Consider the following 27,584-nt stretch of genomic DNA (forward strand, 5'->3'; position numbering starts at 1 on the left):
GCTCTGCTGGGTGCGAGGGAGCCCGCCAGGGCTGCAGCACACCGAGGCCTCGCTGCGAGCTGGCAGCGTTTATGCAAAGCAGCCCCAGGGCTGCCATGTACGGCTACAAAACAGGGGAGAGGCCTCTGTAATAAATGTTGTGCCGCTTGGCAGCCGCTGTGCTGCAATGTCACATGCTGCGGCAGCGGCTGGACGGGAGCAGGAGCATCTCTCGAGAAGGCCAACACCCCCTGCCCCAAGGGCTGCCGCAGCGTGGGGACCAGGCCGGTGCCTTTCGGTCATCTGCCCCACACATGCTCCTTATCCTGGAGCAACAGCAAGCAGCCCTCCCAGTGGCACTCCAGCTATTATTTAATAAGGGCAGAAAGCCTTTCGTAGAAGATCATTATGCTCTGCAGGCTGTATTTTGCTAAGAGCCGCTATGATCCCACCCCAGCCTTGGCTGTGGCTGTATCTGTGGCAGTATCACCAGGGCCATGTAGGGGCCAAGAGCTGCCTAGTCCATGGCATGCCTCGTGTTTAGTGTTTGTAGTTCATTAAGACAGAGAGGCTAATTTTCACCTCCTGCCAGGCTGGGGGATGTAAACACTAGAGCAGAGCTTGCCAGTAATGGTAGATTAGAGAGCTGGGCAATTACCAACTGTATGAAATTTAATAAGAGCAAGTTCCAGATTCTGCACCTGGGACGGGGCAGCCCTGGCTATACATACAGACTGGGGGACGAGAGGCAGGAGAGCAGCCCCACAGAAAGGGATCTGGGGGTTTTGGTCAATAGCAAGTTGAATCTGAGCCAGCAGTGTGCCCTGGCAGCCAGGAGGGCCAACCGCACCCCGGGGTGCATCAGGCACGGCATTGCTTGCCGGTTGAGGGAAGGGATTGTCCTGCTCGGCTCTGCCTGCTGCGGCCTCACCTCAAGCACTGCGTGCAGTTTGGGCACCACGGTATACGGACATAAAACTTACAGAGTGTCCAAAGGAGGGCTACAGAGGTGGTTAAGGGTCTAGAGGGGAAGACGTGTGAGAAGCAGCTGAGGTCCCTTGGTTTGTTCAGCCCACACAGAGCAGGCTGAGGGGAGGCCTCATGGCGGCCTGCAGCTCCCTCACGAGGGGAGCGGAGGGGCAGGCGCTGAGCTCTGCTCTCTGGGGACAGCGACAGGACCCGAGGGAACGGCATGGAGCTGGGACAGGGGAGGGTCAGGCTGGGTGTTAGGGAAAGGTTCTGCACCCAGGGGGTGGTCAGGCACTGGGACAGGCTCCCCAGGGATGTGGTCATGGCAGCGAGCCTGCTGGAATTCAAGAAGCCTTTGTACAACACTCTTTGAGTGTTGGGTGGTCCTGTGTGGAGCCAGGAGATGGACCTGATGATCCTTGTTGGTCCCTTCCAACTCAGGATATTCTATGATTCTATAAATCTGGTGGCAGCGTGGCTAAACTCAGTAGATGAGGGGATAGATTCTGGTAGAGCAGCTTGGTTTATTACAGGGACAAAAAAATCTCTCCCGTCGCTACCACGGTGGCTTTTAGCTGCATTTCAGATGGACTCCCAGCTCTTGTACTGTTGGATCATAAACAGGGTCTTGGGTCCAAATCTGTAAAGGTACATAAAACTTGGTCTTCCTCGAAAGAACTGGGACTGTAGAGGTCACTGTCTCTGGCTTGGGAGGAAGAGTGACTTGTAGGAATTCATCCCTTTTGCTTGCTTTTCTTCTTACATTCCTGACTTTCCAGCCTCTCTTTTCCGTATCAGTTTGATTCAGGGTCCCACATTCCAGGAACCACTCTCTCCTCTTTTGCTGACTTTTCCTGGGCAGCTCTAACATGTCAGGATGGGCACAGGGTTTGGGCATGAACTTCTCAGCCAGGAGTCCTTGGCTAATCCCTGAAATAATTCCTGTGTCTGTGCCCTTGCAGGCAGAGGAGAGAAGAACAGCAGAGAAGAGGAGATCAGACAGTGACAGAGGCCCAGAAAGTGAGCACAGCCGGAAGGTGAGTAAGGCCCAATGTCCCTTTTAAGGGACCCTTGTTTTGGGAAAGGAAACCAGCAGGATGTGCCTCCCTGTCAATAAGAGCTGCCTTCATGCTAAAGCAAGCAGCAGTGTGCTCTGATGTGGTTCCCACTGCTTATCCGTCTCCTCATCCAAAGCTTTGCTGAGCAGCTAACACACCTAAGGCATAGTAAGGCTTCTGCTTCAGCAGAAGGGACCTGCTCGTCACACCTTGTTGTGGCCACTCAAGTCCCTAGTACAGCAGTGGGAATGTCAGGATGCACACCTACACGCACGCAAAAGCACAGCCCTAGCTGCTTTTTCTCCCAAAAAACATTTGCTTGTGGGTTGAAAGTCTCAGGCCTCATTAGCTACAGCTCCTCACTTCAACAGAAGCTGAGTAGGATGAAGGTAAATTAAAGCACAGGCCTTCCCACTGACTGTTTAATGCAAACCCTGGAGGACATGCTGGCTCCCCTGAGCCTGCAGATGCTCTTAATTAATGGAGCACAAATTGAATAGACCCACCTCAACATGATTCATTAAGAGGACACAGATGGGCTCTCAACCATTAATTCCAGCTGAGCCCCCCAGAGCAGAACAGGGCAAAAGGATGGCCTTGCAGTCCAGCTAACCACAGCTGTGCCCCAACCAAGGTGAGGAGGGGGTGAGGGGTCAGGGACCAGCTCCCCCTGCCCGATAGGCCCCACAGCTACATCTGCATCTACCCACAGGAAAGCATGGGCATCAGCCTCAGTCTTCTCCTTACTTTTGACTTCCCTTTTGCTAAGGGTCAAGGTGAGGGACCAGGGCACATCTCCCTTATCCTCTGCCTCTGGAGTTTGAACCCTTCTCTCACCAGCTGTGTGCTGCTCAGCTCTTGTGTTCCCCCATCCTGGGACACATCAAGATCCATTGTGGCAGGACCTGCTGTGCCTTGCTGGCTCTGGAGCTCCAGAGCATCTCTAGACCTTTTGTCCAACCCAAGGACCAGTGGTTGCCCTGGCAGGTCCTGCCTTTCTGCAGACCCCATCTCCCCATTCTCAGGGATGCAGTCTTAGGTCCCCCAGCTCCTGCCAGCTAAGAACTGGAGGAGCAATTACCGCCACCCCAACTGCAGCCCACGCAGGTGGATTTCCTTGGCAACAGGGCTTTCAGTCACTCTTTGCCTGCTGTTCTGCTTTTATCAGCAGTGCAACACTGAGGAGTTAATTCCCATATGGGGAAGGAGTGAGGGTGGCTGGCATGGAAGGGCTCATGTATGAAGTGATGAATTACCCACTGGTAATTAACACCCCAGGACTCAGCTCTGCACTAAGCTGTTTGCTGTACAGTGTTACCTGACAACACACCGTAGTCAGCAGGCTTCTATTTCTATCACATCCATTAACCTGATGGCTCGGTTATCCACCTTTCCCTGTTCACATGCTTTGCTACAGCTTCACAGAGCTCCATCACCTCTGAACTATCTTTTCATTAAGCTTTACATTTTTGAACAGTGGGAGCCGTTAACTGGTTTATTATGAAGAGTAATAAACAAAGAGGCTGAAAGCAATGAAGGTGAAGAACCACTTCACTCTGAGGATGCTTTTCTTGGGCCCTGTGGGCCCTGGCGCAGGGTTGGAACCAGCCCTGTGACTGTGGGCTCTTGTGGATGCCTGGTGGTCACAAAAGTCTCTTCCGTCTTGGCCCTGTCCATGAGAAGGATTTCATAGGCATAACCCTGATTTCAGTGTATTCAGGTGGGGGGATTCACCAGCCTGGTGCATCTTCTATGAGAGTTCAACCTCTCGGAAACTGGGAAATGTTGCAGGCGCTCCAGGAACTAACTATATGCCATAAGTAAACCATGGCAGAGTGCCTGTTCTAGGAAAAATTGGGAAGATTTGGTTCTGAAACCTATAAGAGAGCAGGAACACAGTAAGTGAAAGCCATGGCTAATTTATGCCTGCAGTTAAAGTGACTGCAAGTGCAAATGGAGTGAATCAATCCTGTGGCCACTTGAACACAGAATTACAGGGGCATGCTTTAAAAGTATGTGGTTAGGTACTGAATACCTAGAATGAAAACTGGTGTCTTTCCTGGCTGCTCCCCAGATCAGGAGGATAGTTATTGTTGCAGGAACCCAGGAACATTGCAGTTCAGGTCAGAGAAATAGAAGTGAAGCCCCATCTCTTTAAGACAACAGGAATGTATTCAGATGACAAAATTCAGGGTTTTAGTCTGACAGATTTTAATTCTTAGAAATGTAATGCTGTCCATGTTAGCCTGGACAAAGTGGAACAACTATTCAGAAATATGTTGTCACAAATTATCCTTCTCATAATTGAATATTCCTGGGAGGGAATGGTTCCTAGTTCTGATTTGACCATGGGTTCACAATGTGGCTCTGAGCAAGCTAACTTCTTCCTGCCTCAGTTTCCCTCTTCATAAAGTCAATGAAATGTTACCAACCCTGGGACTGGCATAATCAGGCTGTGGGTAAAAAAGAGCCCTTCTGTGTACACACTGCTTTATGGAGGCAGAAGCTCACATTACTCTGACCTGTTTTCAAACATTACTGAGCATTTCTGGTGGTGACACGACAGAGTATGCTGAATGCAGACATTTCAGACATTTAACAAGCGTGTCTTTTGCCTCCACTAGGAGAGTGGGAAGTCACTCCAGAAGAGCCCTGGAGACCTGAGTTTCCCCATGACCGGACGGGAACGCTCCGAGTATATACGCTGGAAGAGGGAGCGAGATCAGATTGACCTGGAGCGACTGGCACGTCACAAGAACTCCAAGGGCGAGTGGCGACGGGCTTGGGATGTGGAGAAGTCAGAGCACATGTAGGTCCTCCAGTGTCTTTGGGTGGTTTGTCTGCAGCAGGCCATTTAAAGCCAGTGATAAGACCTTGTGCAGATGTTTGTTGTTTATCGAATTCTACGCTGTCATCTGCCTCTCCCTGACTAAATCCATATCGCTACCTCTTTCTCCTGACCATGTCTGTCAGTGGGACCAGATACCAGAGCAATTCTCATCTTTTCTTTCTGACATGAGGTCTCCTACCCTGACAGGAGATATTTTATGCTGAGGAGGATTGCCTGCCTTTGGTCCTACCACGACAAGGACTGAGGGAGGGAGGGGAGCATGAATTACTGTTCAGTCTGCATCCAAAGGGTACTCACCATCTCCACATGGACAGGTCCAGTGTCAGGAGGGTGCAGGTGCTCTTCTTGAATCAGGAATGGACAAACTTGTGTTGCTAGCCCCCAGCACAGCCCCACTTGTTTTTCCTTTTCAATCGCAGGATGGGCCAATGTGCTTAAATCCTCCTCACCTCATGAACTCAGCCCTTGTAGGCACTGTGGTGTGAGGGCCACCTATATGGCACAGGGGAAACGCTGGGGATGGTAACATGGGAGAGCTCTTAATGGGGTCTGACATTTCCCCTTTAAACATTGCATCTCTAACTGTGCTTGTATAGCTGGATCACAGTGTCTAGAAAGCTTTGGAGGATGATGAGCACCTGCAGCAGGACAGGGTTTTGATAGGGTGCAGAGTTAGCGGATGGGTTTGCTGATAAAAGAGTTTATACAAGGCAGGAGGACGGGACAACCTTTTGTCTGAAAAATAGGGCTGAATATGTAGACTTTCAGTCAGTGAGACCCCCATGGACAGAAGTGAATTGACTTCAGTGGATGCTGAGTGTTGCTGCCAAGACAGCTCTGAGCCCTACTGTTCTCCTGTTTATCCATTTAAAAGAGAAAAGCCATAATACTCAACAAGCAGGATTAGAAACCAAACAAGTCTGATCCACAGGTCTGATTTGAGATGACAAGTCCTGAAGCTGCTTCAGATAGTAGCTAGAAGCTTGGGAAGCTGCATGTGAGCTTTGTACAGTTAACCTACAGGGATCTATAGGTTTCAAGAATGTTCATAGAATTAAATACATACATATAAGTACTGATGTAAAGGTTTTAGAGGTTCTCCTTTGGGGTAGAATTGCCTCACAGCCTCATTTCTCCTGGTTAGTGCATGCAGTTTCAGCTTCAGCTGACAAACCTGCACTTCCTTGCCAGTAGGCAGGTGCAGAAGGGCCGATGGCTGGAACCTGCATCGTCTTGAGGTCTCCTGCCCACACTTTTGCACACTGGAGGAGAATGGTCAGGTCTGACAATGCCTGTTTTTAACCTGCAGGTTTGAAGAGGACTTTGTTAAGGATGGGGAGCCAGCCTTGGATAATCCCAGCAATAAGAAAGGTTGGCAAGGGACACCTAGATTCTGTCCTGACGCTAGTGAATGCTGATCGTGCGAATCCCAGTGCCACAGCTGTTCGTGGCTGTCAGTTGTGAAACTCTGCTTTCCTGGGCAAATGCCTCTGCGCGCAGTGTTGGGGTCTCAGCCCTCTCTGCTTTGCAGAGTGCTCAGGGGATGGGATTTGAGCATCTGGGTGCTAGTGCTTTTTACCTTCCCAGGGAGAGCAGTGGCACGGTTTCTATAACCTTTTACGACACAATACGGAGGCTCAGTACTGCCTCCTTTCCCAAACAGTGGTTTGAGAGGCAATCCTATTCCAGAGCACATCATCTCTGATCCCTGTGGCACATGCTGGCTTCTTTACTAGCATAAGTCCATCACGACTCCTGTTTCTCAGGAGATGGACTGGCAGAACAAAGCTTTCCCTTGCAACACCCTATTTGAATGCCAGGCTCTCTGCTACATGTCCATTACAGAGCCTCACTCACTTTTGTGCGTGCTTTGCTGTGTCCTTTTAGGGGGAAGAAACGCAAGGAAATTCCAGCACAGGTCCTTTCCTCCCAATGGGAGAGGTGAGTAAACCACATGATTCAGTCGTGTCATCCCACTCAATGCCAGAACCTCCGCTATACCCTCACGGAAAGAGTTCTCTGCAGGCACTCTCACAGACTTGGAGTGCCTGTTGGACACATATCACGTGGCTGCTTTCCTAGCCCTGTGATAAGTTCTGTGCTCTGTGGCAAGTAGAACAAGAACAGCCTCCCAAGAACAGCACAAGGGAGACTGAGTACAAGGGGTAAGATGTAAATTCACAATTGGATTTTTTTAATAGAAAATGAAGAAGAAACACCCCTAAATTCTCACTTTGTATTCATTGCTTCAGAAAATACACATTTAGTAGGCATATAGCTTCAGAGGCTTCCCCTTCCAGAGGTACTTTCCAGTGATACGGGGATTTTAGCCCTTTCAGTAGTCCATCAGACAGTTCTGCCTGCTTTTGCATGGTCTTTCCAACCTGTCTTCTAGGTGGAGGACAGCACAGCGTGAATGTGAACAATCCCGGTCCCAAAGCAATGAGCAGCCGAGCCAAAGGAAAGGACAGACTGACCGGCAGAGCCAGAAGGTAAAGGTGCTGGCAGTAGTGCCACAAACTAGCAGTTAATTTAGTGGCGTTTGTGGCACCTGTAGAGCGCATCATCACTGTACCAACCCACTGTATCAACTCTCTGCAGAGTAGCTGGGTGGATAGGGGGGCACCATTACTCTGGGACCAGATTTGGGTAGCACTGGCACGTGCCGCAGGAGGCTTTTGAACGCATCTTATCTGACTTCCAGGCATTGCTGACATGGGGGACCAGACTCCAAAAATAGTTCCTAGCTGATCCAATAGTAATTAGGATTGAGAGTACAGTACAGATGTCTTTTCTTCATTAAAAAAAATCTTATATATCCCTAAGCTGGTGAGCTTAGGGTGAGGAGGGAAGTGGCCTGTTCCTGCCAGCTGTGGGCAGCACACAGCAATATATTAATGTTCACTGAAGCAATTTCAGAATATCAGCAAAACTAAGTGCATTTTACAGGTTCGCCCACATCCTCCCAGGGGCCCCCCTCCCCTGCTGCTCTCTGTAATTAAATTTCAGTGCAGTCTCCAGGTTTCTGGAGCCACACTATCTAACAGTTTAATAACAGTGATCATACAGCGCTGCCATGCCCCTTAGTAGGCAACAAAAGGATGAAGGGTTGATTGCATACCCCAAGCCTTTTCATTTATCCAGAACAAAAAACCATTCCAGTAACCTTTAATGTTAGCATTCTTCTACCATCCAGATCAGTCATGACCACACAGTTAAATAGATGCACAAACTGATATGTTTTATAGGAGTACTCACAGCATTACCCAGAAGACGTTAACTGGTTGGAGGTCAGCTGCTGCTTGCTGCTACTTGGTTGAAATTAAGGGTGGGAGGCAGGGTCTGTGCATGCAGAATTCTGCTGTCAGGATAGTATTAGGTCTAACGTGCAGAGCCTGACACTATATCAAGCCTGGAGTTTTTTTAATGTTGCTTTTTTTTTCCAGTGACTGTGCTTTGAGGAAATGCACCTCAGCAGCCACATCTCTCAGCTAGTTAAGTTCTGAATTGGGAATCTACTTAAAGCGTAAAGATAGGTTGTCCTCTGTCTTTCTAAGTCCCATTAGTTAATCATACTTTTCAAAATTTAATTTAATTCTGATAAAATGATGAAGAATAGTATCATCAGCATGCAAATAATCAAATAAAATTGTTTGGAAGTTACATTCAACCCCTTTCCATTCTTCAGCTCCATCCCCAACAACATGTGCTTTGGAAAGAAAAGTTGCTGAGCTGTGCTCAAGCTTGCTCTCCCCCAGACAGTGACTGCAGCACTAGGGAATTACAGCAGTTCCCAGAGGATGTGCAGGATGGGCATGCCAGTAAATTTGCTTTATGTTGTTACTTTATATGAATACCCTAGAATGCTTCATACTGCAGGCTGGATGTTGCTCTTCACAACCATGAAGGATACAGTGACTTCGCACAGTTCTGCCCTGTCTGAACATGCCAACCCATCAGGCCCAAATCAAACTCCCAGACCTCAACAACTGCCCTCACGAGCAAGTGTGGTTCAGAGTTTTGCTGCCAAAATTTGGTTATTTGTGATAAATGCACAAGAATTACTTCAAAAGTTGCACTGGAGAAGAGAAACGGAAGGAAAAAATATGTCCACCCAATAATAAATAAAAGTTAAATGGCAAGTATCAGCTGAGCAGATACTGCTGCCCTTACACTAGTAGTAAGATTTTTAACAGCCACAAATGATCTAGGCTTTAGGTCATCATCCTTTTTGAAAGATAGCACTTATGGTATACAGCTTTCCTAAAGTCACACACCAGTTAGTTTTAGTTTGTTTTGGGCTAAAATGGATTCAAAGGGAAGGCTACTAATGCAGAACTGCTTCTAGATCCCCCTGAACTTAAGTGGATCAGATTTTAGTAGTCCTCCAGGCTAATTAGAGAACACCATTTCCTGAGACACCTTTTCTTTGGACTTTGATCCGTCTGTTCTTTTAAAATAAATGCACATCTAGTGCTGTGCCCTCTGCTTTGAAAAGGGTTCAGGGGACAGCTGATTGCTGCAGAGCAGATTGTGTCTCATTGTGGGACACATACTTGGTGTTCCCAAGGGCTGGAAGAAATTGCACAGAACAGGGGCATTGTGGTCTCCCTGTCAGTGTTTGCTGGGAACGTTAGTTATACTCACTGCAAAGATCACTTACTTCCTTTTTCAACCTTTCTGCTGGGATCTTCTTGTTTTTCTGCTTTTCAGGGTTTGGTGGGAAAGCACAGAAGGGAGCTTCGTGTGGTGGTACATCTGATTTATTCTGGTCACACCTTCAACTGTTGGCCATGCTCAGCTTATCTCACCATGAGAGCTGGGATGCATCTGTGGGCCCTTCTTGGGTGTAGAAAGTGTGGGATCAGTGAGTAGCTCACCCAGATGTAGCACACCCCTGGCCCTGCCCTCTCTTTGCTCCTAAGCAGCAGAATATAAGGAAAGACTTCAGAAAATATGATGATGTTAGAAGGACTTGATTACAAGATAAGCCTCATGCCTTTCCAGTGTTTAATCTTAAAGTTTAATCCTAATACAGTCATTTTCTGCTCTGAGGACATTTTAGCTGTACAGATTAGACGTGTATAGTTGGTTAAATATGTGCCGGGAGTACACTAAATGAAAGAGCTGTGTTGATTTTGTGTGGCGCCTTGGAAAGGACAAAGAGTTTGTTGCTTCCCTTTTATAGGCAAAGCAGACAGATGCATCACGCAACGATATGCTCCCTCCTTGCCACAGCCTGCGGGTCAAACAGCTTCACCCAGATCCTGCCTCGGGTTCCATCTCTGCACCAGTCAGACCCCAGGGAAGGGATGGGAGCCTGCCCACGGCCCTGTCTCCATCTCCTTTCCTCCTCTTCAGCAAAGACTTATGCCCCAAAGTGTGCCTGTGACAGACAGATGCTGACTGGTTTCCAGAAATCACCCCAGGGTCCTGAGATGTTTCTTTCTCCTTCTGTGCTGCGTTCTCAGAACCATGCTCAGAAGGAATGCCTTGGCGAGCTCTCTTATGGCAGAAATTCAAAGAAATAATTGTGGGCTGGGACTCTGACTGGCCAGCTTGGCGTGCTGTTTGACGACATCTCGTTGAGCTGCCCCTCGTTAGTTGTAGTTTCTTCCCGCAGTGGTCTCTTTGACTCTTCAGCTCCAGAGCTTGGCTAGGTCGTTGAAGGCAGCCTCCTCCCTGCCAGCGGCTAGGACAGCTAGCATCATTTCAGACTGCATAGGGCTGTACGTGGGTATCGGCACTTTTAACTGCTGTAATAATACAGTATTATTCCGATTATTCCCTTGCTTTTCTCACGCACACCCCGCCCATTTAACAAGAGGTTTATTGCAGTGGGTGCAGCAGACTTAAGCTCCCTTATGCCTTGCACATCCCTGCTTGAAGAACACGAAAGCCAAAGCCCACCAGCGACGTCAGCCAGTTCAAAGTGACAGCTGTCTCTGGGATCCTTTCTTTGCCTGGGAAGAGGGGAAGCTCAGCTGGCCAGATTGCACGGCTAGATTTAGCACCTTTTGTTGGGAGAGACCCAAAAGGTGTGCATCAGAGAGGATGTCTGGCTTGTCATGGGCATCCACAGCCTGTTACTTTTGTCACAACAGACCAAGAAGGTACATTTTCCAGTACATTTGTGCCTCCAGTGCAGAGGCTTGGAGGCATTTTAGGGCATCTAACTCCTCTAGGGCTGCTGGGTTTAGTCAGGATATTATTCATACCCATTTAAAGGCTTTAAGGCCCCAGAATGGCTGGTGCTGGCATCCTGTTTAGATGTCTAAATTATCTTGCTGATGAAATTATAAAATCTTATGTACTATTGTCTCCACAGAGACTTTTATTCTTTTTCTTTTTTCTCGTTTTATTTAACAATGAAATAATTCATCATACTCTTCCCTGAGCATCCTCCATTAGAAATGGGGCTAAAAGGTCGCTTGATTTATTTTTTTCGTTCTTGTTTGCCCTTTCAATACTTCTTACTTATCAGCTACCAGCATGGAAAATCATGGTTCATTTAAAACTACTAAGAAGTATCTTAAACACTACTGAGATGAGTAGCTGGAGCATGGAGTCATGCCCTAAAGTCCTTACCTTCACCTGTGCACTTTGGAAAATCAGGGGAAAGAGGAAGCCAAGCATTCATCTGCTGCTGCATGGCCACCTCCCTCAGCACCATCCTGATAGAATCACTTCAGAGTAGCTCCCCTGCCCATCCATCTCATCTCATGGACTTCTGCTGCTTCTGCATCCTCTGTTGACCTGGAAGGGGTCGCATCTGGCCGTGTAACCTTGTCTCTGAAACTGGAAGAGCATCCTTTCTTCCCCTGCTTCTCTTTGGGAAGATCCATTCCTGAAGCCTTTCTTCTCATTTCAGAAAGGCTCAGGGTGCTTTAGGGGTGCTGATTATTCCTTACCTTTGCTCCTATCTGCCCTTTACCACTTGCCAACTTCTCTCCCGTTTAAGTCCAAGCGACTCAACAGCAGTGGTAAGAGCCATTTGGATCATGATGTCTGTGGTGATGACTTCCAGCTGCACCTTGTCCCCAAAACAATTTGGAGCCACGTTGCTGTGCGAGCACCTCCCAGGAATAGCACTAGCTATGCTAAGGAATGTGTTGAGTATTTTTGTTGCGTGTCAGCGATTCGTAACGCACTCTGGTGTGTTAGTGGTAATGATGGGGAGGAGGAACACATCAGGCTGAGGTGTTGATTATTTCAGAACTGCTGTCTAGCTAGTTTTGGCTATCTTTAGACCTGTGGGGGTGGTCTGTTCTGGGCTGGCTCTGCAGGAACCATACAGTGGTTGAGTAGGCAGAGCAGGGTGAGGCAGAAACCCACAGTCAGCACGTCATTCCTCAGCTTAGACGTTTATCTGGGGAAAGTGGTCAGCAGACCCACAAACGCTGATGCTGCATGCAGACGGAACTGGTAACAAGGGCAGCCCGTGCCCAAATTTAACACTATTGACTCTGTGTGATGGGCTCTGCCTATATAGCCCAACTTTCAGAGCTCTTGCAGGGTACTGCTGAAAATACACCAGTGCTGGGGGCTGCTTCCAAGAACAGGGCCCTTTTGCAGTTTGAGTTGGCACAGCCAGTGGCAGGGACCTACCCTGTGTTCAGGACAAGACCTTGTTGGCTGTGCTCTGTGTGCTGGGTCACAACTGCCCCTAAACCTTAAAGGATAGCTCCAAGCTGCTTCATCCCCAGGCTTATTGAGGACAGCATACCCAGCTCCACGCCCTCAGAGAGCCTTCAGGTGCTTGCAAATGCAACTTGCTCCTGCCCTAGGGACTTTGCTGAGTGTGAAATAGCTCGATGTGATCGTACATTGGAGGCTGTGATGGTAATGCCCACACAATTTTCACAAGGGCATGTGGGGTCACCTTAACAGTGCGCTTTTGCCTCTGGAAATGCTTGACTCTGCAGTCACCTTAATGTGTGTTTTCATTTCTTGTATCTTGGCCTAAATTTGCCAACTGAAGAGGCCAGAGAGCCCAGCAGAGTCTGTCTAGAGAAGAATTAAATCTCGCGTACCTTTGCACATGTATTTTAAGAGTTTGTGTCAGGGACGACATATATACGTATACATTTATATATGTGCACGTGTGACACAATTCACCAGGCACACGTACGAGAAGGGAAGGGTTTCTAAGGCCTCCCCTGCCCAGTAGCTCTGCATAGACAAATTCAGATCTACATTCACCCTGGCAAGTTCAAAGAAGCAAAAGACAACACTTCTCCATGCAGCTTTAAGCAGAGCTGTTGCCCTCTTTAGCATGGGATGTTGTAGCTGCTGCAAAATTTATTATGGGGCCAAAATGCACTTACACAAATCCTTGGAAGAGACTGTGTACGGAGTGAGCATGACTCAACACAGAGATACCATCTGAAGCTCAGGAAATTCCAGAGCTGCACATTTCTGGAAGCTGGGTAGGGAACTGGGGAGGTGTTAAACACACTTGCCCTCTTTTCAAAGTCTACCCCAAGCATCTGCCAGTGATCCTGAGTGGGCAAGAGGGCCTGGGTGAGCTGGACCTTCAGTCTGACCCTTATGGCCATCCTTGCAGCCTTCCACATGTCCATGCCTACCATCTCCCAAGGTACTTCAGAGCAATTTTATCCTTCACTGTCTGCCTCTGTGTCTGCCGTTGTGGAGATCTGGGATGTTTGGGCACTGTCAGACAAGCAGGACCAGGCTGTGGCAGACATCACCATAAGCATATCACCATATATCTTATTAGTCTAACAACAAATGTCTGTTCTGGCAATTGGATTTTATGTTTTCATTACATTTAGAATTATAACAGCCAGTTTATTAAGATTTAGTAGCCTCAGATGACTGCCTCTGGATGGGCTGGGTGTTTTGCAGTTGCCAGGAAAAGGAACTGGATCAGTTAGGTTCACCACCTTTATCCGTTTTTGCCTGGACGAGGGCCTCAGACAAGGAATGGATGGACATGGTAGAAATCCTTGCCCAGGCAAAGAAAGTGGCTTTTTGATATGAGAAACCGAAGGCCTAAATTCTGCATTTTTTTCCTTCACAGATGGGATGCAAAAGAAGGCGAGGACATGTCTTTTCTGAAGGATGACCCTGACAGCCAGGTGAGTTCATCAGTTCAAGGGTGGCTGCTGAGTTTACTCAAAACATGCACTATCAGGAAAGTTGGAGGCTATTAGCCAGTGCAGAGAGGGGAGACCTCTGTGTTGGAGTAAATGTGCCCCTTGCTACCACTCTCCAGGCGGCATGATGTGAGAGCAACTTGACTTCTTGCATTGGCCCTTATATTGTCAGTATAACAACCCTCACTTAGTCTGGTCCATACATCACCTACATTCTTTTGCTTCCTTTAATGGCCTCAGCAAATTTGTTCTCGTGTTTTGGGTATCATCATAGACAAGGAATATTCTATACTGATCAATAAGCTGACATAAACATATCCTCCCTTTCTTAGAGGAGCCTTGGTATGGACAAGCAGAAGAGCAGAGGTGAGGAAGGAGTGGAAGAGAACTGCACAGCTGAGCTGGAGGAGAAGGTGAAACAGCCAGGCCTCCAAGATCATGGGGCCTCATCATCACAAAGGCGAAGCGGGAAGGCCCAGTCTGCCCCCAATGGCCAGAAGGAGGAACGGAGAGGAGTGAAGGGGCTCGGCATGGAGGTCTCTGTGGCCAGCACAGGCAACTCAGAGCCAGGTCCCAAGCCGAGTAAGGAACCTGTTGAGGAAGATGGCAATGGAAAGCCTGGCACTGCTGACATCTCTCAGGAGGAGAGCACAAATAGCAGTGCCTCACAAAGTAGCCTTCCAAATGCTGTGCAGGCCACCATGCATAGCAGTGAGCAGACCTTGTCATTGCCCACGGGAGATGATTTAGATGGCGCTGGCTTTAAGAAAAACACAGCTTCAGAACAGGAATCCACTGAGGACTCTTCAAATAGCCATGGAGGAAAGACGGACACAGCAGCTGAAGACAGACTGGATGCAGGTCAAGGACAGCTGGTGAGACAAAGAGGGGAGGAAGTGACCCAAAACACTGCCCTTGAGGGACAAACACTTGCTCTGAAAGGAGTTGAAGATGCTGAAGGCACTGAACAGACAAGCAAGCCTTTGCCCCCAAGGAAAGACAACTCTGACAAAACTGTTGTGCCTGAGCAGGACACAGCAAAATCACAGTCCAGGGAAGGGGACCAGCCTGAAGATTGCAAGGACAAGGACAGCAGGGACACACTCAACTAACAAAGATTGCACCAGCTTGCCAGAGATGGAAGGTGAGTTCCTGACCCCACTCTCCATGGCGTTTGCTATCCTGTAACACTCACAGCCATAGTACAGGTCCATAGTTCAATTTTCTGTGGCCATAAAGACAACATACAAGATAACTATTCAGAAGCGTTTGTTACCAGTGATAGGGATCCCTCAGATATCCTGAAACTGTGTATCACAAAGACCTGCCCTGGAGCAGATAGGGAAACAAAGGAAAGTCAGACAGGAAAATCTGTATGGAAAACTGGACTGCTGAGTCTGGTCAGTGACAGGCATTAGTCAGGGCACAAGCTGAAACTATTCCTGGAAAGGGATGGTCTCAGAAAGGTGGGGATAGCAGCATGAATTTATTTCTGTCTCTGTGGTAATCACAGCTAGAATAACTAGAGGTTAGCGTAGTCCTGTTTCCAAAACACTCACGCAGCTATAGAGGCCCACCTTGTGGGCAGTAGTTTGAAAAAGCTGGACATCGTGTGGGATTCTCTTTCCAGTACACAATCTGTGAGTGCTAAGCTCTGTGAATGTAAAAATAACGTATATGGCAACAATAATGAGTAAGGCAGGATGAGATGGTTCCTGTTCCAAAGGCCTATGAACCAAACAGAAAGGGGGAAGAACAGAGCTGGTTATGTAGCAAAGCTCCAGGTTTTACTCAAGCAAAGAAGTTTCTTCCAGAAAGGCAGATGCAGAACAAGAAAAGCCAGGAGAAAGGAACAAAGTATATGACAGGTAGAAAAGTAAGGTAGAAATTAGGAAGAAGGGGCAAGGACGGAGAGTAGGGGATCTCTGGCAGTTACCTTTGCCAAATATGTTCTTTCCGAGCAGTGTCACAGATCAGGGTGTCATACCTTTAAGTGCTAGATCAGACCAGTAAGTCAGGATGTGATCCTGCCACCAGGTTAGGCAGTAAGGTTGCAGTGTACTCCAGCTAACTCAGGCCTAGCACAGAGACACCTAACTTAAGATCTGAGCTTCCTCTCTCTTGGAAGGAGAAAGATTGGCACTTCCAGAATGCAGTCTAGCGTGCCTAACCCCTAAATTGCTCTGGCACTGAGAAGAGAGGCAGCAGCAAGTAGTCCAGCAATACTCCTGCAAGCAGAGAGGCAGCGGCAATACTCCTGAGTAGGCACTCCAGGCAATTAGCTGCCCAAGGCTAGGCAGGCACGTTGCCCCCACCAAGCGCCTTTCCCCGACTCCAACAGGCTTTTCTTCAGACACCTAACCAGCAGCTTGTCACCGGGTTTTGTTTGGTATTCATCCCCAAGGCACAAAGGAGCTTAGGGATGAAGTGGTTAAGCTGCTAACAAAGAGACTTTCACTATAATCCAGTGCTATACAAAAGGCATGGAGAAGCGCAAGTGTTACAGCTATTTAAAAAAGACAAACACCAAGATGCTGGTTCTGTACTGGAACTGAAATTCCTTCAAGTGAGGGAAATTAATTCCAACAGTATTTAGGAAAATGTTGAGACCTGGATGCACACAGCGTGACTTTGCTTTCCAGGCCTCTCCAATCTACCAGAAACACCCACAGAAGTAGAGAATGGAAGAATCAGAATTATCCCGAGTGAGAAAAGTAGCCATTAATTAGACACCAGCTAAGAGGCAACAATAAATTAGAGCAGTCCATTTTCATCTCAGCAATGCAATGGAGATTCCTACGGTTTGGTAATGCGGCCCTGACTTCAGCACAGCTCTTTACTCCATCGCTCTTCAGTGAAGTCATTAAGGCAGGCTTAATTATAAACATAGCCTTATGTCTTGGAGAAGACAAGGCGACTTAAGCAGGTGTTGGCACTTAAGCACTTGTGCATCTGTTTGGCTTAGCCGGAAACTGAGACCAATTTTGCTCTCTGAAATATTTATTGCTTGGGATACACCGAGCGTGGCGATGCCGGCCGATCAGCCCTAGCACGTAGCTACTAAGACTACTGAAAGCAGAGGCGGTGTGTGGGGACTGCGAGGGCACACAGTGATAGATGGAGATATTTACCCTCTACAACCCCATTTCATCCTGCCTGCCCTCCCCTCCAGCCCCATTTCCTTCCTATGCAGCACCCACCCCCCTGCCAAGAGATCATGCCATTGCCTCACCGACCTCTTTCCAAACAGCACAAGCAAAATTTCCAGGTGTGCCTAACCTGTGCGCTCAGCAGCAGGTCCCACCTTCTGGTGGAGACAGATTAAAGCAATATACTTTCATTTTTTGGTATTTCCTGCACACCTAGGAGATGCTTCAAGTTTCAGGGGAGCCTTTTGCAGGATATCGATGGCAGGTCATTTACGGGGAGTTAGCCTTCAGCCACTGCTGACCTGTGTTAGGATCACAGGAATAGGCACAGCTACATCACGCCTTATGTTAAGAGAATGCTCTTTCATTCTTTTTAGATTCCAGGGCACTCACCAATCATTGATTCACAGCAAGCACGTATGATAAATAAGGGTAACCTCTGAGCAAACTGGTTTGTGATTGTTTCATTTGAAGGTTTTTTGCACCTTCCTCTGAAGGCTCCGACATTCTCACTGGCTAGGCATCCACAGAGGTGCCAGGGTGAGCCAGTGCAGCCATTTCTGTGTCCCCCATCTCAGAAATAGGTTTCTTCTTCATGTGTTTTTTTTTTTTTCCCATTACATTGACTGCAAGAGCATTTAGGGAATGAGTGAGTGAGTGCAGCTTGGCCATTTGTCTTCAGTGATGTTCTAGAGCATCGCTGTCACCTCCTACATACTGAAGTCACCACAAAGAAATTTGACCTCTCCCTCTGCACCAGTGACAGGCCACTATCAGGGCTGGCTTCCCAAACAAGATCATTTGCAGAGTGGGTGAGTTATGCCATGATTTATTTGTAGTGGGGTGAGCCAAAAGGAAGACTAGAGGGCCCCATCTTTAGGTCTCTGCTCCCTGCATCCAATTTGTCAGGAACATCTCTTGACAGGGGAAAAAAAAAAAAAATCAAGACCTGGATTTCTCAAGCGCTAGCTTAGCACAACCAGAACAGTTCATCTCTGTGGCTTGACAGAAGGGCTCCTAGGAGCAACAAAATAGCAACGATGACAACAACAACAACAACCCAAAAAGCAAAAGCTCATTTGGCTCAAGTCGGTTAAGTTGTCAGTGTGTTTGGAGCGAAAAGGTCTTATGTCTATTCCTGCTGTTGCTTTGAAATTCCCAAATCAACATGACAGGCTGCATAATGACACAGATGGCAGTCATAAATAACTACAGGCTGGTAACAGTCACTTCCCTTCTCCCGTGGCTTCTGTTTCCTTCTGCTCTACAGACGGATTAGTTTTAGACCATGGTATGTATAAAATGCTGCAAAGCTCTAGCCTGTTTTCTTGTAATTCTCCCCAAAGTGTTACATCACAGAATTTCTTTGGACCCAGATGCCTTAGGTTTGCCCCCATTTGAGGTGCGTTTGAATCCTTGGTAGAATCCTCTATTTGTTTTGGGGATTATTGAGATTTATGCCTGCACCTGACATCAGATGATGCTTTAGGGCACGGACAGCCAAAAATGCAACCTCGAGGAAACCTCTGTTCAGAGAAGCCATTGCATATGGCCTGCAAAAAGACTTAATAGGTGTGGCCATCTTTGGCAGGGAGATCACTGCATCAGCTGGAGTCCCTTCAGGAATGTAACCGCGTGTGGCAGGCTAATGCCTTTCTTGGCCTATCTAGTAAAAAGGGCAGCATTGTTACTCAGAGCTGGGTTTAGCAAGAACCAGGAAAAGAGCATCATTCAGGAAGCTGAAATAGCGATAAAACCAAGCACTACACAAAGAGCTACACTTTTTTTTTTAGAATGAAAAATCGGAAGTTTGATTATTCCTTTGGTGTCTAGCACAATGAATTCAAGTGCCAAAACCACCTGAATTATTTGGTTCTTCTTACCACTTGAGTGTAATCTTTCAGGAACAGGCAGTCCTGTACTATAATCGAGTTAAGAAGCTGTGGGCTGGTGGCGCACGCTGAGTTTTTAACAATTTACGCATACACCAAATTGCAGATGCCCATGCCTAATTGTATTGATCTGATGTCAGACCAACAAAATTACAAGATTATCCCTTTGCAGCAGAGCAAAGTGTTTTTCACTCTGTGATGCATGAACAACACTAACACAATTTCCCTGTAGATGAAGGACTTCACGTGGCAAGGTGAATGGGTTGTTGTATCTCCAGGAGGTGCCGAGCGGCTCTGTCTTGGTAAATCCAGGCATGTCCCAGCCAGAAACCTTTACTGTGTTCATGTAACCAGCTGTCGTTATACTGGGACCTGAAGTGCCTGGCAGAAAACATGAAACTTGTGATGACAGTCCAGGTGATACAGTCTGAATGGCTGTTGTTGTGGAGCATAGAGGGTTCACAGCAAAACAGTGATTAATGTAACTGGGACCACATGAGATTTGACCATCCTTAAGGAGAAGCGTCTGGAAGGATGCACTGGCGTGGGTTATCAGGCTGATTAACAAAATCCTGCTAGGAGGTGATAGGTAACTTCACAGAAAAAAAAATAATAATCTCACTGAGAAAATGCAGATTTGACAAATACCAGAAATGTGTCTTCCTCAACATTTTGAATTTCGTAAAAACCAAACTGGAGCTTTCATTAAACCTTTCCAGAACAGAAAATTTTAAATTTATGCTAGTAATTCAGTTTTGTTACAGTGTGACTTTTGAAAAATCAGCCTAGAAACAGATGGGATGATTTTGCAAAACAAAACCTATCGACCCCAAAAGGAATGTAAAAATATCCATTCCATTAAGGGGTTATATTGTAGAATTTCCATCAAGTAAAAAAACAAAAACAAAAAAACTGTACCAGGTCACTTCACCTGATGTCAGGATCTCTCACAGCACAAAGCACAGCCAGTGTCTGTAGCAGCAGTACCCATCCAGATTTCACTCCCCACTACAAGTGCTGCTCACCCAGTTCTGCAGAGCAGCAGCTCCTTGCAGCAAGCAGCCACCATGTGGATTTCACAGCTTCCACTGTTAATGTCTATTTATGGCACTAAAAATCTCCTGCACCTTCAAACCAGTTGGAGATGCTGCGCAGAGTGTGTGGTGGGGCTTTCATCCTTTGCTTCAAATAACAAGGAGTAAATATTTACCCAAAGTACAGGCTTGGAATCCCTGGAGAATGTCCAGCAAGTCCCAGAGAAGTAAACGATACACAAAAAACCACAGAAGCTTTTCCCTGAATTCTCTTGAGAAAATTAATCTTAACATCTTTAGAGAAAATGCAGCTGGGGGTAAATTTCCAGAGCAGCTCCAGGGATCTGACCTTGCAGCTCCGGCTGACGTAAAGAGGAGTGGGGCAGGCAGGGCCTGTGTACGGCAGGATCCAGGGGTCGGGAGAGGCCAGCTTTCTGCTGCAAACCAGCACTAAAGGTTGGCGCAGGACACCCCACAAGCAGAAACCAACGCCTCGCAAGGCAGTCCTGGAGGTGCCGAAGGTTTCCTCAAGGTTCACGAGGTGAGAAGATAGCATCTTGTGTGACTCGGACACTGGCCTGGGATCTGGTAGGCTGAGGTCTCAAGGGCTTGACTCGAGTAGCGTTGGTCTCGCTGGTTCTTCCTCGCAGCCCCCCAGTGCTGTGGGGAGCCCACCATCATGCCGCAGCATTTCAATTTCCCAGAGCACCTCCTAGCACCACACGCCACCAAAGGGGAGAGCTTAGATCTCACGCAGGATCAGGGAGTGCTGCAGCTTAATACAAGACTTGGAGCAGTTATCTTCATTCCTCTGGAATTACAGAAAGTCCTTCCAGTGGCACGATATGGGAAAATAATCCCTGAGTTTTCAAGTGTTGTATGTGAGAATGGTTCAAGAGGAATGAACTTGGACAGAAGGAACACGGGGAGGGACTGCAGGGATACTCAGGGAATGGTTGTTTAGTCTAGCAAAATGAAGGCAGAGCGGGGTAGTAAACACCAGTGACAGAAAAGGCCATTCCAGCCTGAACATAATTAGGTGCAAGAATCGATGTAATGAAGAAGTCTGTGGATAAATATGCAGAAATGAGACAAAAGTTACTACCTGTCAGAGGATTTGAAGAGTGCCATGTCTGCGGCAGGGACTCGTCACCTGCAAGGCTGGCTTGGCCAGCGTGTTTCTGGCAGGGATTAGGCAATGTGGTGCTTGTGACATCAACAGGATGAATTTGGCGACAAAGTTGTGTATGTTCCTGTAAATGCTGGTCACCGCTGTGAAAGCACTGTGCTTTCACTGGTACCCACCAGAATCAGTGTACGCATCCTGCCCAGAAATGTGGGAGCTTTACTCCTAAATCTCTCCAGCACCTTTCAAGAGCTTCTGCCTCGTCTTTGGTTTGTCTCTGTTATCGCAGAGCAGACAGAAGGGAGCACGTGCCCATACCTCAGATGCCTGCATCAACCCTCTTAATGTAAACCCCAGATGAAAAGGAGGGAGAGATAACTACACCACATTGTGGTCTGCGTCTTCCTTTCTGCCAGCTCTGTCGTTGAGAAGGAACACACAGACTGTGGAGAGTGACAGTACCCCAAACCACTCCAGCAGGAATCTCCACCAAAATCTGTCTTTACATATTTAAGCTCATCAAGGGTTGCCGTGATAAGTTTTCTACCAGAGGCGAATCTAGAAAGAATTAGGAATTTTTCTTCACTTTAAAAAAAAATGGTTCTAGTTCAAATTAGAATTAAGTCAGGGATGCTGTATGGCCTGTGCTAGGAAGAAGAACACGCCTCATGATCTTACCGATCCTTTTTGTGGCCTTTCAGCATATGCTGAAACATCAGCTATATATCCACTTAAAAAAAAGCCAAGCGAGGAAATCTGGTGTAGCGATGTCTAACAGATGGTCCTTACACAACACGTCTGAGTTTGCCACGTGATATTTCACAAGACTGACTCTCCGAGTGGTCCACTAAGAACAAAACTGTGAGAACTGTGGACCTGCCCTGGGACAGATCAAACAAAATTACGTCTCCCAGCCCACGCAGAGGATGGATAGTGCCAATCTCAGCTGATGGAAGGAGGGCCTAAAGTGCCGGACTTCTTCAGCTACTTTCAGCCACAGTGTTCAGGTGCATCTCGCCCCATGACATGAGATGTAACCGGTAGGTCCTACAGTAACCTGTTGTTGGCTTGGCTATGAAAGTCATCCCAGCGACTTCCCACGTCCAGCCAGGCTTTGTCAGGTTGGGGAACGCCTGGGGCTTTTGAGACAGACTGCCAACAGTCCGCATTTAATGCTCTCGTGTGATGGTGACACACAAATTTGGCTCTGCGTCCCCTTGCTGCTGATGGCAGAGGCAGCCCACGGCCGCATGGCTCTCCCGAGCCCTGAGTCACAAAGAGTAACGCCAGCCACGGGGATGTTGTACCAGCACAGAGCTCGCCAAGTCCCCGACCAGCCCTTCAGTTACGCATGGAAAGGAAGATACAGCGTAAAATGAGAGAAATGCTAATTACTGTGCCTCGCTGCTAAAAAAAGTAATGACTTTAAAGCCCACCAGTGTCTTGGCTGTAAAGACTCACTCATGCACAGAAACAAGGTGCCTGTATCGAAAGGGTAATGCTGCAAAACAGGGAAGAGACTTGCCCACCAACGCTAAATAGCACAGGGATGTCAACAAGACTTTTGGAACCACTAATAGCAAAATAGATTAACAATAAACAGAGCTAGCTCTGGAGTCAGTTCAGACTTGTAGAACAGATTATAACATTCAAGCCATGAAGCGCAACTCTAAAATCTGCTTCCTGCCCCTTCCCAATAATGTCCTGAAGCGTGCTGCTCCTGCAGCACTGAGCAACCCCTCAGCAGCAAGATACAGCCAGCCCCATCCACTGCACACGTACAGGCCAATAAAAAACATCTCCAGAAACAGCCTTAGACTCTTCTTTCAACCGCACATAGCATCGATTATTTCAGTACCTTGGGCATCATTTCTTTGTGGTTTCTTATCAGATATCTGTGGTTGTGTCGTTAAATGGTTTCTTTGGATCTTCCCTTTTATGTGAGCCAAGCTACTCCTGCCTTCATGGTATTTCATCTGTTTTTCCTTTTATGTTCCCCCTCTATCCTATCTTGTGAGCTCTGGGTGTTGAACTCTACGTCAGCAAAAGGCAGACCTGTGGATTTAAACATGGATGCAGGCAAATGCCAACTCAGCAATTCTGAGTAGCACGCAAGCATCTGTCAACCAGAGGAAAAAAAGTCTGTCTTTCCTAATTAAAATCAATGTATCTAGCTCTAGAGACAGCTACAGAACAACAGTCTCGTCACAGGTTAGTATTTTCACTAGAGAAAAGCTCATTCCCCTTCCTGTGAAAACAAATGCTGCATCCCCAGGCCAGGTTTCACAAGAGTGGGCCACGGACTCCTACCCAAAATCAGTCCCTCCTCTTGGGGCTCCGGTGCTATACAAGCACACACAAGAACATACAAAAAATAGCATCCTTACGCCAAAAGGAGAAAATAAAGTAGTCTTATGTAGCCCAGAGGAGTGGGAACACATTTCATGCAGGCTCACACATTTGGTGCATCCCCTGGGTTGCTCCCATCACACTTGGCAGGTCGGTATCTGGGTTATGCGATGCTGGGACCCCCCAAGCAGCCCCAGCCATGCAGGAAGGTCACATTGAAGCTCAGCAGACACTTTTAATTTACTGCTCAGCGGTTCCCTAAAGGCTGATAATCCTGCTACTGTCTCTGCTCTTGTTTCACCAGGATAACGTGCTGAAGGTGGTGGATGAGAAGAGAAGAGGAGCACAGCCTTGTCCTCACTCTGACCTTCTATGAAATCAGCTTTCAGCACCTGCCCCGCGCCCTTCATTCACCACAGACAGGGTCCCCCCTTCACCCTTCCCCACTCAGTTTCAGCATCAGCCCTTCCTATCCTGATGCCAAAGGACAGGAAAGGCTACACACACTCCCTACACTTTTCTTTGGTATTTGTTTCGCCTATATTGCAGCTGTGTGGCAAGCCAATGAAATGTCTACTGGATGCACTTTATTTTATTTAATAACTAATTCAGTTTAAAGTTAAGATTCAGCTTTCTGGGCAGCCCACCCATTCCCTCCCCAAGGCTAACAGGGAACCGTGTGTGCCTGGAGGACAGCAAGGGTTGGGTGAGCTCTCCCCAGTGGTTGCGTTGGGACAAGCGACAAAGCAGAGCATTAGGAGACAGGGTGAGAGGTGCTATGTTGTAGTGCAGTAGGTGGGTGAAGAAGTAGAGTTCAGGGCAGCTGTTGTAGTAGGGGTTTGTACGTGGTTGAAGTGGTGGCAGAGATGTACGGTAGTTGCACAGGTCGTGGGCACAGAGGGGACAGAACCTTCTTGGGGTGCTTTCGACAAGCACACGACAGCCACAGCATCTCGTCCTTTCCAAGGTCACCTTTCTCCTCCTGTTAGATATGGTAGGGCAGAAGCAGTAGAGGCTGAATGAGCACATCAGGAACATGCTTTTTTCTAAGTAAAGTGGCTGCTGCATTGAGCAGGTACGTACGCAGCTTGGCAAAGCACTGAGCCTGCTGCTTAAGGCTGGGAAGCGCAAAGGCTACACTAACTGGAGATGCCTGCAGCAAGGAGGAGGGCAGCACAAACGCAGTAACTTTCCTTAATACCCTGCTGCAAGGAAGGAGCTGGCAACAGGACCCCAGCCAAATTGGAGCTGAAAGTCAAGGCTTCCTGTCAACTGCTTTCACCTTCCTGGTTGTGCCTTTCGTAGCCTTGTGCACAAGTAAGAGGGTAACAGTTCCCCTGGAAGCTGCCAAGGATACCTTTTGTCCTGGCCTTAAAAGGTGCCTTTCAAATCAAGGAACTGAATGAGCATCTACAGCATAAACTAGCAAAAATCCCAGCTGTTTAGAATTACAAGCAGATGAAAGACTGACAGCAAAATAGAATCTAGCTGAAATGTGCCTGCCCATTAAGGCAGAAAGCTGGCACAAGGAATAACATAATTCCTGACTTCTAAATGACAAAACAAGCAAGGCTATCATCCTCATTAAGAAGCACTGCCCTAAAACTTGAAGCAGTTTCAAGAGTAAATGTATGTGCAGATACTTATTCATGGAGATTTATTGAATGTCACTGCAAGATGCATTAGCTAACCAAAATGACAGACTGCCTTGGTGATGGAGTTGGCATGTGTGGACTGAAATACTGTATGCTGTTTTAATAAACTAATATTTGCACATATAAACACTTCGCTATTCTACGTAACTTGGATCCACAATACCTATCTCATGGAAGACAACCCTGGGAACTTCCTCTATGTGCCAAATTCAGGAGAGTTTACTGGCTTCAGACCAGGCATTAGCAAGAAACAGGGTATGCAGCTTTCATGTTTTATTAGTAGGAACACCTTCCCCCACCCAAGCCCAGACTGGGTTTATTTGGACTTATCCAACAGATAAGAGAACAGATAGATGCAAACCAGATTATAAGACTGCTCCAGGTCCTGGAAATTCTCCATCACTTAAAGGCTGGTTTTCCTCAACCAACTGGCTCGAACACTTGCTTATTTATTTATTTAAGATGAAAACAGCTCACTGACCTCAATCTTGATCCAGTCAGAATCACTGCCATCTTGCCTCAGTCCACACATAGAATATTCTCTGATGAAGAGCTTGTTGTTGCACTCCAGCAGCAATCAAGCAATAGAAAGCAACTTTTACATTGCCTCTGGCCCAGGACTTAGTTGTAGAGATAAAAATGCAACTTCAATTGTTGCTATACTTTATCTTATTGACATAAGATATAGGAACAGCTTTCCTCTTTCAAAGGAAAAACTGACACTTTGCCCTCCGTCCCCCCTCTTTCCCCTCTACCCCTCATAAATCCAAGCAACTTTGCACTTCATGATGCCTGGGAAGGATCAAGTCTGTACCAAGCTCTGTGGATTGTGCTGTGCAGATGGTGCCTGTCCTCAGCATAATTTCTTCTTGCTTACCAACAGCCTGCTTGAACGCACTTTGGATGGTGCCTGGATTGGAATTTTTCAGAAAAAACGAAAAAGGTGTGGCTAGCTATTTCTTCTTTACAGTGAGAGAAAAGATTGAAGAGTTGAAAAATCTGATGTAGAGGTGTTATTTATATTAAATAAAAATTATGAGAAAAAGTTCCAGTTTCTTAGTGTTTCTCAGCCCTATATTCAGGGCTTTTTCTACATGTGAACAGAATTTGTAGCATTTGCAGGGTAAGAGCTCCAATTCGGATCACTAAGCCCTTAGGAAAGGACTCACCTCCTGGCCTGGCTAAGTCAACCCACCCAGCAGGCTCGCTGTAATGATGACAACCTGCCTCAAAACACAAGGCTTGCTTTTCCACAGGTGTCAAAGCTGTCTCATTGTAATTTCACCTTTCTTGCAAGCAAATGCAACAGCAGCTTATAGAGTGCAAAATGATCTGCCTATGGAGACACCTGTTCCCTCCCAGCAGTGCTTGGTAGCTCAGGGGTTTTGTTAAGTTCACTCTTAATTATTCTTAAGAACAGGAAAACAGCAGCAACTATCACACAGAAAACGCCTTTTTCTTTAAACCAAAGGAGCGGTTTGCCACTGAGATACTGCTGGTTGGCAAAATTTACCATCAGTTTCAATGCAGCAACTCTGTAGCAAAATTGATTTCAGACTAGGAAATCAATTCTTGATTTAAAGAGATGATTAAACTCATCCTAAGGACAAAAACACATCTGGACAAGGTTGGAAGTACTTCATTTTCCAGAGCTTTACAAGGCCAATTACTGCAGGAGGCAACAAGAGAAAATCTTGACAGCAGTTCTGGCTCTCCATTCCCTATTTCAACAAATCTAATGCTATGGCAGAAGGATACCACACAAATTCCTAAGAACAAGTAAAGCCCTATAAAGAGAGGCTAAAAGTAGAAAGAACAGAAACATTCACAAATTTTCCACACCAATTCCCCTCCAGATGCAAACAGCATAGGAGCCTGAAGCTAAGCTGGCATTTACTGAGAAGTTTTTGTATTTGAAGTATGTAATACAGTAGTTAGTGCTTTCTTAGTTACAATGAAAGCTTTAAGTCAATTAGAGATAGAGAGCAGAGTAGAGCATTGCTGTGAAGTTAAAATACCGCCTGCTGCCTTCCTTTGGCAAGGTACAACAATAGCTCAACCAGTTCACAGCCTCACACGCTCCCACAGTTGCTGGCAGGCAAAGTGAACGCACTGGGAAGCCTGCAGCCATTCCCTGAGCACACCAATTTAGTGCAGCAACACAGCAGCTAACCAGAAATGAGGTGTTCCCAAAGCTCACTGCCTCCGAAGACATACGGAATAGCCAGAAGTCAAACTTGACCTCCTTTGCTTTACGTTCTAGCTCCGAAGTAACTTTCTCGTATCATTCTCTTCTCTGCTCACACCAGCTCCTCCCAGGACTCACAGCCAGTCACTGGTAACACACACACAGACACGTATAACACTCTCCATTGGCCCACTGAAATTAATTTAGGCTTCTCT

The 27,584-nt window shown here is 47.1% G+C and overlaps 1 protein-coding gene across 3 annotated transcripts in view; it reads left to right on the plus strand.

Annotated features, from left to right (window-relative positions):
- The window catches only part of CCDC9B (coiled-coil domain containing 9B), a 50,441-nt gene extending 24,215 nt beyond the window's left edge, over positions 1–26,226 (plus strand). For 2 of the 3 annotated variants that reach the window (XM_083836875.1, XM_083836876.1), the window contains 8 exons: positions 1,911–1,985; positions 4,631–4,815; positions 6,167–6,228; positions 6,745–6,798; positions 7,253–7,349; positions 13,901–13,958; positions 14,309–15,120; positions 23,831–26,226. In XM_083836875.1, the coding sequence (XP_083693001.1) occupies positions 1,911–1,985; positions 4,631–4,815; positions 6,167–6,228; positions 6,745–6,798; positions 7,253–7,349; positions 13,901–13,958; positions 14,309–15,088 (1,311 nt within the window). In that variant the 3' untranslated portion in view covers positions 15,089–15,120; positions 23,831–26,226. The remainder of the gene's footprint in view (positions 1–1,910; positions 1,986–4,630; positions 4,816–6,166; positions 6,229–6,744; positions 6,799–7,252; positions 7,350–13,900; positions 13,959–14,308; positions 15,121–23,830) is intronic. The other variant, XM_083836877.1, reaches the window with a different exon arrangement.
- The last annotated feature ends 1,358 nt before the right edge of the window (positions 26,227–27,584 follow it).

Source organism: Anser anser (assembly GCF_964211835.1).
Source record: "Anser anser genome assembly, chromosome: 5".
Lineage (NCBI taxonomy): Eukaryota > Metazoa > Chordata > Aves > Anseriformes > Anatidae > Anser > Anser anser.